Source organism: Rhipicephalus sanguineus, chromosome 9, assembly GCF_013339695.2.
Source record: "Rhipicephalus sanguineus isolate Rsan-2018 chromosome 9, BIME_Rsan_1.4, whole genome shotgun sequence".
NCBI classification, from domain to species: Eukaryota; Metazoa; Arthropoda; class Arachnida; order Ixodida; family Ixodidae; genus Rhipicephalus; species Rhipicephalus sanguineus.
The window spans coordinates 70,825,894-70,838,262 of record NC_051184.2 but is presented as its reverse complement, the minus strand read 5'-3'; the positions used below and the strand labels follow the sequence as shown (position 1 = coordinate 70,838,262).

The following is a 12,369-nucleotide window of genomic DNA, read 5'->3' as shown; positions in this document are numbered from 1 at the left end:
AGTCGTAGTGCGTAACCAGTCTTACGCTTTGACCTCCAAGGTGGTGCCGGTGGGAGATTTTTCCTGTGCGTTGTTGAACAATAAAAAATTCGCAGCGTGCGCGTTAACTAAAAACCGAATTCTTCTGTCTCTCATTCCCCATTAGCAGCCATTGTCATGTTCCAGTAGGAAGCGTTAGTAGAAGTAGAAGTGTAAGTGTTAGCTAAAAGCCGACTTCTTCTGTCTCTCATTCCCATTAGCAGCCATTGTTTACCTCCAAGGTAGTGCCTGGTGAGATTTCTCCTGTGCGTGATTAAACAATAAAAATTTTGTTCAAAACGCCGTTGATTGATGAAATAAACCAACGAAAGACGCCAGATGTTTTGTAAAAGCAAGACGAAAGAACGCCAGATGTTTCTAAAGCAAAACGAAAAGACGCCAGCTGCTTAACGAAAGACGCCAGATGTTTTCTAAAGCAATGGTTTTCTAAACAATGAAAATTCACAGCGTACATGTAAAATTAAAGTGAGCTGCAAGTCGTCATCACTCATCGAACCTTTAGTATAAACGCGCCCGATCTCACGTCGGTGATGATGTACTGGGCAGAATTCACGGAAGATTCACGGTTTACCGATGAACCTCCGCAGCTTCGCCCACTCATCATTCACTCCGTGGATATGCTGTGATTTTTTTAAACCTCCTTGGCGCTTACGCCCTTGAACGAGGGTGTAATACTTGTAAGCCGGAACAAGTCTAAAGCACCTCGCCGAGCATCCTACGAGGCACAGGTTCGGATGGATCTAATCATAATAGGGTCATTCCATTCCAAGTGTCCCAGACGTGGCGCTCGCACATCGCAGATATTCCTGATAATATTTGCACCTTTTGCCTGTGCCACATGGAGTATTGTGGCAAAACATTTTTGCTCGAAAAATATTTTGACGATCGTGGCGCCCCCTCGAAGTTCGCTTGTATTTGTTAAACTCTGCCATATAAAAAAATGTGTATAAAATCTATTTTTTGTGTGGAACTTTGAAGCCGCGCTTGCGCTATTACAGAGATTCTGTTTAGTTGCCATATTTATTAATTCCGAAATTTTTGTGTTTCACTAACAGCTACGCATTTTGAAAAACTACAAAAATCTTCAAAGTTTATTTTTTCTTGAGCTATCTCGAACTAACCCTAACCAATCTTAATAATAGTATGAGTTTCAGGAAAGTGTATTTTAGTACAAAAATGTTTAGGGGTAAAATAGACCTCAAGTCATCCGGAAAAAAAATTGTGAAATTAGAGAAAATATGCGATTTGTCGCATGTTTGACCGTATTTTTCGTACTGATGCGGTCCAAGTAAAAATCCTCATCATGCGGCGTTTGATAGAAGACTATCGCTAAATAATGAAGAAAGTCTAATCAAATCAGTTTTTGTTTGAAGAAAGAATCTTTGAATTGGCCCTCGGAACGCGCCCTGCATTTCTTTTTTTGTTGCCACTTCGCCGCAACGCACGTTGTCGCCCTTGAAGCTGGCTATCGTCACAGGCGGTGGCAGATGTATGTCAGAGATGTATGTGAGTAGCTCGTGAGTGGTCTAAAGTCTTGTCGCGTTGATGTCAGGGCGACGAGTAATGAATTCGCGTTACAATGTTCGCTTGCTTGGTGGGCCCAATGGGAAGTATGGACGCCCGAGAGCAACTTATCGTTGGCACATTGTGCTACAGGGCCGTCTGCACAACTAGCACACCCATACTGAAAGAAGTAATGCACATTGTAGACACTTTTCTTTTTCTTGGTACACGTGTGGACGTCACGAGATGCACGTGAATTTTTCTGCGATCCGGCGTACACTAGTCGCAGAAGAAAGATTGGCCGCGTATCTGCGTGCTTTGTTGCAAATGTCGTCGAAAGACGATAGTCTTGTGCCGGCCGTAGTGCACGACTCTTCCTCCTCTATGTTGAACCGCCGCACCTGGCTCATAGCGTCGCATTTTCAGCGCAGCCTAAGAAACACTAGCATTATCAGCGCAGCCTAAGAAACATTAGGGTCTGTAGAATTACTTATCTATGTATTTTCTAGTAAAGGAACACACCGCCGAATACTTACGTATTTATGCTGCGCCTCAGATATGCGTAATATTTGCTTTTTGATCGACAATGCTCACAAGTATGAACGGCCATACCAGTTCAAGATGGCTGGGCGTTCAGAGAGTGGTTAGACTTCGGCCGGGTAGCTGAATCGGGTGACAGACAGACAGACAGACAAACAGACAGACAGACCAAAATTTCTGCGTTTAAGTTCCCCAAGAAAGACTATCGTCTTTAATAAACTGCGCTACCGCACTCGATAATTTACTGTGTCATCGTCATTTTGCTATATTAAGCGGATTCCGTGTGATATATTAAGTATAGCCAGAAAGAGCCCTGAGACACGCGCGCGCACTACGCCCGAACCAAAAGTCCAAGCCGAAGGCTGGCGAGACGGAAGGCAAAGCCAAGCAAACAACCGCAGCCTCCAGCTTCAGCCCTCACCCGACGGCGAATCACAGGACGGAGTTCATTCCGCAACGTAAGACTCAATAAACATAAGTCGTATTACCAATTGAAATCAAAGCTCCTCAGGTAATTCGGTTCACTTCGATCACCTTCACTATTTTTATGTTCACAGCATAACGAAGGCTTCTGACAATGTCTTCGAGCGTATCATGTCCTGCGCGAGCCGACTCACTTTTACATTTGCAATTTCTTTAACTTAGTCACAGCATCGCTCCGCCATGCATGGCTGAGCTTGACTTCCGTTTGTATCCATTCCATCTCTCTAAATACTTTTTCTTTTTTTTTTGAGCGCCATATGTCCTGTGCTCCCGTCTTTCGCGCTGCCTTAAAGATGGGCCCGGTTTCACATTCATGCTCTACTAATCATCGGTATCATTATGTATCTCCTTCGCCTCCAGAGGCATTGTAGTTGAGAGTACACATACAAACGAAAAGCTTAGCAAAATAATCAATCCGCAATCCGCAAGCAACAACAGGCGGAAGAACATACCACAGTCCTATCATCCGACGAATGAACAAACAGAGCAAGGCACAACCTCAACAAGAAGATGAAACAAGATTGCGGTCTGATATACGTTTCTGGATTCCTATTTCACAAAAGCACACACTATTGTGGAAGCCTGCTGAATGAATCACGGGCTATGACGTAACGCGGCGACGGAAAGGGGCGGGAGCGAGCGTGTAAACAGTCAAATCACGTGCCGTGCCCACAACATTTGGCAGCCGTTCAAGGCGAAGAAAGAAGCGCACCGAAACGGCTTAGGCGAAGTAGAATGGCGCGTTAAGAAACACACGCACACTTTTTAGCGGCCGGAATGTGAATTAACATCATATCGTCGACGGAAACGCCTTCAGCGTCGACAAGATGGTGACCGTGAGACTGCGCATGGATGCTGTGAAAAACAATGAAAACGCTGCTGCAATTTCTGAAAGATACCGGAGTAATTCACCATCTTTGACATTGAGCACGGTATACATTTACAACGTCAGCGGCACCACAGTGGTCTTGCTTCTGTCCTCTCAAACTTTCCATCCCTTCCCTTGTGCAGAGCAGCCAAGCGGGCTCAACCCTGGTTAAAAAGGTAGTGACAGAAAATTTTTGTGTGGTTCTTTCTTTTTTTGCGTCAAATGAAAGGCCGAGCCCTCAAGAGCCAAGAAAACGTACTGGTAAGCGTGAGTGCGCACTGACAATTGGATTACATGTTTTAAAAAGCTAGTTTCGGTTCCTAACGTACCCTGACGTCGCGACACGGTATTAGTTCCCCGTCACGTGTTCACGCAAGACGTTTCCGCGGCCGCTCCGCTCTGTTAGGAACGCACACAAGCGGCCATTTTGTTCGTTTTAGTACCTGACGTCTTCGTGAATGGCCATACTGGTGCGACACTGTAGCCTGACGTCACGCTCGTGTCGATGATGTCAGATGCGCCGAACGAAAATTGACTTTAATTATCCAAATAAAACATCAGCATTTCCTGAGCTTTCACACTTACTCAGAGCCGTCTCTGTTTACAGGAGATTTGTATCGTGGAGTAAGGTTGGTGACAGTGCCCCTTTAACCTACCTAACTTTCTGTTATCCTTCTCTTGCTCGAACATTGTTGTTCAGAGACGCATCGCTAGTCGCGATAAACACAGTTCATAAGTGCACCCTTAGAATACGATGATAGCACTACTCAATCGTAGCGTCTCGTGTTCCACAACTGTCGGAAACAAGTTTTGCGCGCATTCCAAACACAGACTGAAGAAAACTGCTGGTCAAAGAATCATCGTTGTACTCGCGGAAAATATCTGGGCACGAAATGTAAGTCGTGAGCAGTGAATGAGAAGGAACAGCGAATTCACCTTTTTAAAAAACAGTTACTAGCTAAGGCAGCGTTAAAATATACGCGTTGTAACTTGTCAGGGGCAACGAACGGGTTTGCTGAACAAATTGCGGGCCAAGTACTTCTAAAAGCCTTCATGTCATATTTAAAAAAAAAAAAAAACAAGAAAGAGAACTTTAGCGTTTCATATTTAATACCAGACAGAACGCGTGGATTTGCAAGTCTTACGCCATACGACTGCAGCGTAACCAGGGTGCAGAAATGCAAGACATTACAGGCCTACACCGCGTACAAAAAAAAAATAACGTAGCATGTCATATATAAAAAAAGAAGCGGCGAGATAAGCCATACGGGCTGTCTGGCTCAAGCAAGCGTAAATAGACTACGCCACGATTGTATAAAGACGATGCGCACGGCACTTGTTTTTTCCCGCTTGTATAGCGAACCTTGGTATGCCGTACAGCAGTCCTCTTTTAACTCTGCTCATGAAATGTGCAGCAGTACTTTCACCCCTACTGCACAAGCAACTGTTGCCGCCCGCAGACATGCCGCAGCTGTCAAGCTGTAGATGAGTCTGTCTGACTTAACAAGCAAAGCAGTCGCACTAAATCCATGTACGCTACACCGAAATTGACTTGAGCGCTATCCTTTTTACCACTGCGGCAAAATAGTACAATAAGCTCTCATGTCCGTCTCGGTGGAACTGTGCTTACGGTGTTCGGCCGCTGACGTGAAAGTCGCAGGTTCGGTCCCGGCCGCGGCGATTGCATTTAGATGGAGGCGAAACGCTAGAGGCCCGTGTACGCTGCGATGTCAGATGGTTCAAATTTCCGGAGCCCTCCACTACTGCGTCCCTCATAACCATATCGTGGTTTTGGCAGGTAAAACCCCAGGTGTATTGATATTGTTACAATCAGCTAAGAGTCGGGCACTATATATACATAGGCACGTTACACGCTTTAGTAGACGGCATTTTGCTTTCGAAGCTAACGCAGTGAGAGGAACTCGCTAATTTATCGCACATATCCACTGGATATTATTTGCGTTTGATGCCTTTGTCACGAAGTCTTTTAGAACTTTAACACCACACCGGTTGTGCTGCAGCGGCAATACAATATTCATCGCACTTAGTACATTTACGGTAGGGCACTCCTAGTGTTTAGTCGTAAAAGTCGCCGCCGCAGATACTTATCTCCCCAGCTCGAGATAATGACAATTTGTCTGGCTGCACATTTGAGATCAGCGGCTAGGTCGCCACAAATTATCAACTATGTTGGACTCCCGGGCTCCGAAAAGTCTCGCGGCTATTAACGAGGCAGAGAGTTCTTCGATGAATCGTATAACGATACGCCTGGGAGGAGCCATTAGCAACATCACTCGTAAAATGTCTCGCTCGTTTCAGGATTAGTAGTAAGCTCGGATAATAAATAAGCTATATAAGCTATAAGCACTGTTAACGCGAATTCTGATCTCGCTTGACAGTAGTAGCGGCACGGACGGACGAAAAACTCGACCCGTAAACAATCGCGCCGCAAGAAAAAAAAAAAAAAGCCAGGAGCTTCGCCTCTCCGTCTCGTCGCATTGACGGCCTCAGCACTTTTTCAGCGCGACACAACAACGAAAGCGCCGACAGGTGATGAGGCGAGTGCCGAAAACGTTGCAGCAGTCGCGCGTTTTCACTGCGAACGGGCTCGAAAGGGAATTTCGCGTACTACCTGTGCCTGGCAGCCGGCGCTCGCTAACTTATACATATCCCGGAAAGTGCAGTACACGCCCGAGCGAAAAATAAAAAAAAAGCGACACACTGCGAGCTCGCAGAGGAAACAGCAGCGGCGCGACTGTCCCTTCCACCGGCAGTGGGAACGGAAAACGAGAAAAAAAGACCGTCCGGTGCTTATTTTTCCGGCGGGCAGCGCACGGTAGAGTCGCCAGACAACGTGCGCACACAATACACCGCCAGCCGCCAGCTTGACCAGTACCGAATTCCCGGGTGGCGCCGCAGATACGGAGGTGAAGTGTGCAACGAGGGGTGGCGGCCGCCGCGTGGCCCCCCCAAGAATGTGGCCCCTCGCGAGAAGCCCCCCATCAACGACCCCCGAGAAGGACGGGGGGCGACGTCGAAGCTAGCAGTCGCCGAGGACGACGCGGGTGCGACGACCACCTGTTCACGGCGCCCACACCTTTCCGACTCCACTCACCGTTTCGAACTGTCCGCCGAGCTCTTCTCGTTGTTCGTCCGAGAGAAGCAGAGACTGTCGCGTTCCCGCCATGATCGTCGTTACGGGGTTCCTTCTTGGTCCCGTCAAGCGAAGGGGGTCGCCTTCACACGCCTCCCCGACGGCTTCACCGAAGCACACGCACGCACTCGCAAGCCAAGACCGGCGGTGAGAAATCCGCCGGCTCAACGGGCAGGCAACCGCCGCTGCCACTAGCGACCGCGACGCCGCCTCGCGGACGTGAATCACACCCGTGACGCAACTTTCGCTGCCTGCCGCGTGACGTACGCGTAGAGGTGACGTCATGCATATACGGTCCCTGCATCTCTCACAGGACCGAAACGCGCGTGCGCGTGATGTTCATCGCGCTGGCGCTGCACTCGCGCGCGTCCGTACGAGGGCGCGAGATTACAAACGGCGTTCCACGGCGCCGCGCACGTTCGTGAACCGTGACCCTATTTCGACGAGGAAGGTGGCTGCGGGCCAACGAAATCGTCGAGTGAGCACCAACGATTCACCACCGTTGGCGCGAGCTAAACAAACACGTATTATAAAAAGATAAGGACGCTCGCTCGATCGTGAGTCAACGCGGCTGCTTTCATTAAAGCGGTATATAAACACCTTGCTGCACAGGTGACTCGGCTGAGTTCGAAAGCCGGAACCTTTTGCGGTGTGACGACCGCGAGTGTCATTGTCGCTTTTTCCGTAACTTGAACACGTAATAGCGTCGCTCACTTCATTCAGTTTCATGATATCATCCTTGCCGATCATTGAACTTCCGGCCTGTTGTTACTGGCATCATTGGATCCCTGGGGCAGGGGCGTAGCTATAAATTTTCTTGCTCGCTACGCCCCTGACCTGAAGGGCGGGGGGGGGGGGGGGGGGGGAGTCAGCCATCTTTTATGTAGGTGCGTGCGTGTGTTTGTATGTGTGTTTAATTGAAAACTTTCAGCCGGGCCGAAGTGGGAAAAGCGTTCATTTCCCCCTCGCCCACCTGTGCCCCCCCCGCCCCCGGCTACACCACTGCCCTGAACGTAGCAACATTATATATCATTTGTATATAAAATATGTCACCGAAAGTGTAGCATACACTTTATGCTAAGAGGACAGAAATACGCTTGTAACGTACGGGAAATGGTGCATATCTTCTCGTTGACGAGTCCGGAGGGCATTTGGCCCAAACCTAAACGATTATCTGTTTCTTTGCTTTATAAGTTCTGGTAAGTAGTTATTTTCACTCTAGTTTTCTGCTCCATTTTGTATTTATATTTTCTATAGTAGAAGCGACATCGATGCTCCCATCGTATGTGAGAAACGTGAAGCCGTGGCGGCGTTCTGCGCACAGCCATGTTGGGACGGAGTTTTCGTGATACCAAAGTCCCGCGGTCCACATTTACGCTAATGTTCCAAGTGTTTTGAAATGCGGGTACATTGAATCCCGTGCCTCATCCGCATAGCGAGATTTAATTTCAATTTACCGGGCGTTGCTACATACACGTTCCTTCAGTAACGGCGAAACAATGTTTCTTTTTTCTCACGGTGTAACGCACGCAAACAAAAAAAAAAGTGGTCGTGCTTCAATTATCCCCCTCTCTTTACGCTTTGAACTGTGCATCAAATTCATTCTTTCCCCACAGAACTCCCGTTGTTGCCTGTCGAGTAAACACAGAGATCACTGCGGCGTGGACTCGATGAAAAACCAAACAAAAAGTCTTCATTACACAACCTTAATTAGCTGTCAAAAAATCGACGGTGCATTCGGTTAAAACGATATATTCGCCACCAATTTATGTACAGCTAATGTATCTTAATGCAGTATTGAACGACGCATGGTTCCACATATAGGCCTCGATACAGCGTTTCGTTAAAGATAACGACGTTCTCACGTTATTTCTACCGGATATGGATCGCCGCAGGTTGCGGACGTTTGACAGAACATTGCAACTAAGGTTCGACGTATGATTTTTTGCCTGTACATAATTGCTGGCATTCTTTGTCACTCAGCCATATTAGGCACATACGTATCGGTGACACATAATAGCATAAAGATCGCACCTGTATCATCGTGAACCGGCATTCTTTAACCGCTGGACGCATTACACACTTCACGCGCCCCATTTCAAACTGGGAAATGTCGCCTCATGCGCATATTATCGAGTAACTTCATAACCAACAATGATTGCTGGTATTTTACGTACGAACATTGGGCAGTTCCACGACCACGCACAAACTGTGGTCTTCAAACAGTTTCCTACTGTCTTCCCACCACACTAAACAAATATACTATGCGATGAAAACATACGTTATGTTCCTAAAAACGCATTGCTTCAACTAATGTTATGAATGTCAACCTTGCTTTTGTGTTTCTTGAAAATGTGTGTTTCTTGCTGATTGTTATCACTTTGCTTTGTGTATTTCTATTTTGAAATTGCAACAACTGCTAATACTTGTCATGTTGCTGCTGTTATTGTACGGGTAGGTGGGACCAGTCACGCTGGCTATATGCAGCTTTTATCCCACCATCCTTGCTGTTTATACCAGTTTTGTAACTATGTGGCAATAAACTTCGAAAACCACCATAATATTACAAGGGACGCCGCAATAGAGGGCTCCGGAAATTTCGACTAGCTGGGATTCGTTAACGCTCACTTAAATTAAGTACACGAGCCTCTATATCATTCTCGCCTTCATATAGAAAGGGTGATCGCTTAGGCCGGGATAGAAAAGGTGACATTCGGGTCAGCACCCAAGCACCGTAACCACCACTGGCGTAGCCAGGGATGGCTGAGGAGTTGAAACATTAAGTAGGATGGAATACTAAGCGGAATACAGGCGATGTGCCGCGTCCACTTCTCGTCTTCGTCTGTGTTTTTCGCGCTGGTAGCCACGATGAGTTCGAACAGCACCCCCCCGCCACCACCACCCCCCCGAAAATTTTCAATTTTGCATGCGTACATATACACGCACAAACATAGAGCATATGTACCATCGAGGCGGCTGAGTACATTTCGTGCCATTAGAGTAAAGCCACGTAAGCAGCAGATGCTTAGTGCCCATCATTCTGCAGTTATTGTTTTGTTCCGTTTAATTAAGCTTGTGTCAGTTGAGTTACTTGTTTGCAACAGCTTATCATGGGAAACAATTTTATTTGTCATACCACCCATGCTGCGAAGCTCACATGCACGTGAGTATATTCAAGTTCTCCAAGTAACCAGCCCTTCGAGGCTCTATATATCCATCCTTTGAAGGATATCATCCTTACAAGAAAAAAAGAATGAGCAAGTTCCACTCCGTACAAACCGTCCGACAGCGAAGCTGTTAACGCGCGATTGTATGTGATTGGCTAGCGAGGTCGCGGAGTGTCGCTAGATTTGAAATACGCGCGCTTACACTCCATTGGTCAGAGCAAGATTACGTGACCTGCGGGCTCGTCGATTGCGTTTCAGCGAACGCCGCGTTCGACGTGACTTGCCGCCGGCGCAGCCGCAATCCTGCCATGTGTGCGCTCCCTCACATCTGTACATGACCCTCTAACGCGCCCAGGTGCCTTGCCCTGGTTTACTACAAGTCATGAAAGTCTAATTAATAAAAGTGCGAATTTCTTTGCATTTTTTGTTTTTATTGGAATTAACGTGTGTATCTAATTAATGAAATTGATTGGAATGAGAATGGCTTTCCAAGTAGTGCGTACCGGAAGTCACCATAATCATCATCGTCATTTCATTTATTTGAAAAAAGCATCATCATCATCATCGTAATCTCGTTTTATTTATTTATTTGTTCACTCTCCACCCTATTCGCGTGACGCCTGCTGCTGCTGCTGCTACTACTACTACTACTACTACTACTACCACTACTACACTACTACTACTGCTGCCGCTGCTACGACTACTACTATTACTACTTCCGCTACTATTACTACTACTACTACTACTACTACTACTACTACTACTACTACTACTACGACTGCTGCTGCAGCTGCTGCTGCTACTACTACTACTACTTCTGCTACTACTACTGCTGCTGCTACTACTACTACTATTGCTACTACTACTACTACTACTACTACTACTACTACTACTACTACTACTACTACTACTACTACTACTGCTACTACTACTGCGACCACTACTACTGCTACTACACTGCTGCCACTACTACTACTGCTGCTATTACCACTACTACTACTACTACTACTACTACTACTACTACTATTACGATGACGACGACGACGACGACGCACATGCATGGTAGACTCTAAGACAGCGTCGCTGTACAAAAATCATCAAGCAAACAACAGTTTGCGGCAACAATGGCAAACGTTTTTTATGGGCAGTCTTGAAACCATATGAAGCGATACGTGCAACGAGGAACCGAACGGCTTCATGGCTCTTATCTTCGAACCCAACGCGGAACTAGCGCAACACTGTTGAATATTTATCTTGCTCGTTCCATCAAACGAGGCTCCTCGGTAAATGACCCTCCAACCTGGGCAGTCGCCTGATGCACGATATGACGCTCTTTCGGTTACAGTCGGCTTGGAAATAGAGTCCCCTGAAGTGGGCGCCGGCTTGTGTTACTCTGCTCAAGCAGCAGCGGCAGGTGCCGCATGAAGATACGCCGATGGGCAACGCCGTGGCAGAGAAATGTGAAGTGTCAGCAATTCGAAGATAGGTTCCTATCCAGGCGATTAAACACTTCTATGAGACAATTACACGCTTCAATTCCAGACGCGTTGCAAACATGGTTTGTGTTTACAGTTTTACGCAAGGTAGTAGGTTGGACGAATACAAAAAGAGGAACAAAGGCAATATAGGCAGGGGTCGGACACTTCGGAAAGTTTCGGTAATGGAAATAAAGCGTCGCCATGACGCTGATAACGAAGCGAAAAATCAGTAGCGTTTCCATTTGTTGCTTTATGTTTTCAGATTACATAACAGTAAATTAAAGCGACGCGGTTATGTGTAGAAATAAATTGTGTGTTTGGCTATCTTCTTTTTTTTAACGTCCCATCCGACGTGGTAGCGGACTTAGCCGCCAGACGGCCGGCCCGGCTGATGCGGTAGGGGAGTGGATATCTTTATTTAGTCGCTTCATTCGTTGCGTCAACAGGAGGAGCTATCGCTCTTAACGGTTCGGCTGGTATTGGTGCTAACGACTCTATGTATTTATATAATGTCTAGTTCGTTTACAGAGCGCGCCTAACGAAACCTGAGAACCTAAGTTACATTGTAAAAAAAAACAAAAAAAACCAAGGTTGTCGTATGTTCCTGCAGGGCTGTCACAGAAACAGAATTTTTTTAGGGATGGACGTTTTAAAGGGCGCCGGGGGTTCAAGAATCTAATACTTCAAGCTTCCGGTTTTCGATGCGCATCCACATTTGTTTTCTGGTCGCGCATTTCTGCCACCTATGACGCCCATAAAATGCAAAAGAAACGGCGCTTGTGTTTAAGCCCTGTCACATAGAGTTGGCGACATTCGAAACCACAATACCACCTGTTGAGACTTCTTTTCACGTACCAGGTGGCCGGTAAGGACGGCTCGATGGCGTTACGCGCGCACGCTTGTTTATTCATTCCCTAGGAGCGCCCTAGGAGGACCAGGGCGGTAGGCGCTACAGCAGTGCGGTGGGCGCTGATGCGGAGAGGTGGGCGGCATTTCCACCGCCGCCCACTCTGGAGAGAACCCTGGTTCCAGCTGTTCAAGTGCCGATGAATATAGCCGACGTCTCGTAAGTGGGCCTATACGTGTCACTCTAGCAAATAAATAAAAATAATAAAAAACTGCCCTTCAACAACGGAG

The 12,369-nt window shown here is 47.0% G+C and overlaps 1 protein-coding gene across 1 annotated transcript in view; it reads right to left on the bottom strand.

Annotated features, from left to right (window-relative positions):
• LOC119405304 (plastin-2) overlaps positions 1–6,757 on the bottom strand; it is a 62,023-nt gene extending 55,266 nt beyond the window's left edge. Inside the window, exon 1 of the mRNA XM_037672129.2 lies at positions 6,549–6,757. Coding sequence (XP_037528057.1) covers positions 6,549–6,620 — 72 coding nt within the window. The 5' untranslated portion in view covers positions 6,621–6,757. The remainder of the gene's footprint in view (positions 1–6,548) is intronic.
• Between the last annotated feature and the right edge of the window lie 5,612 nt (positions 6,758–12,369).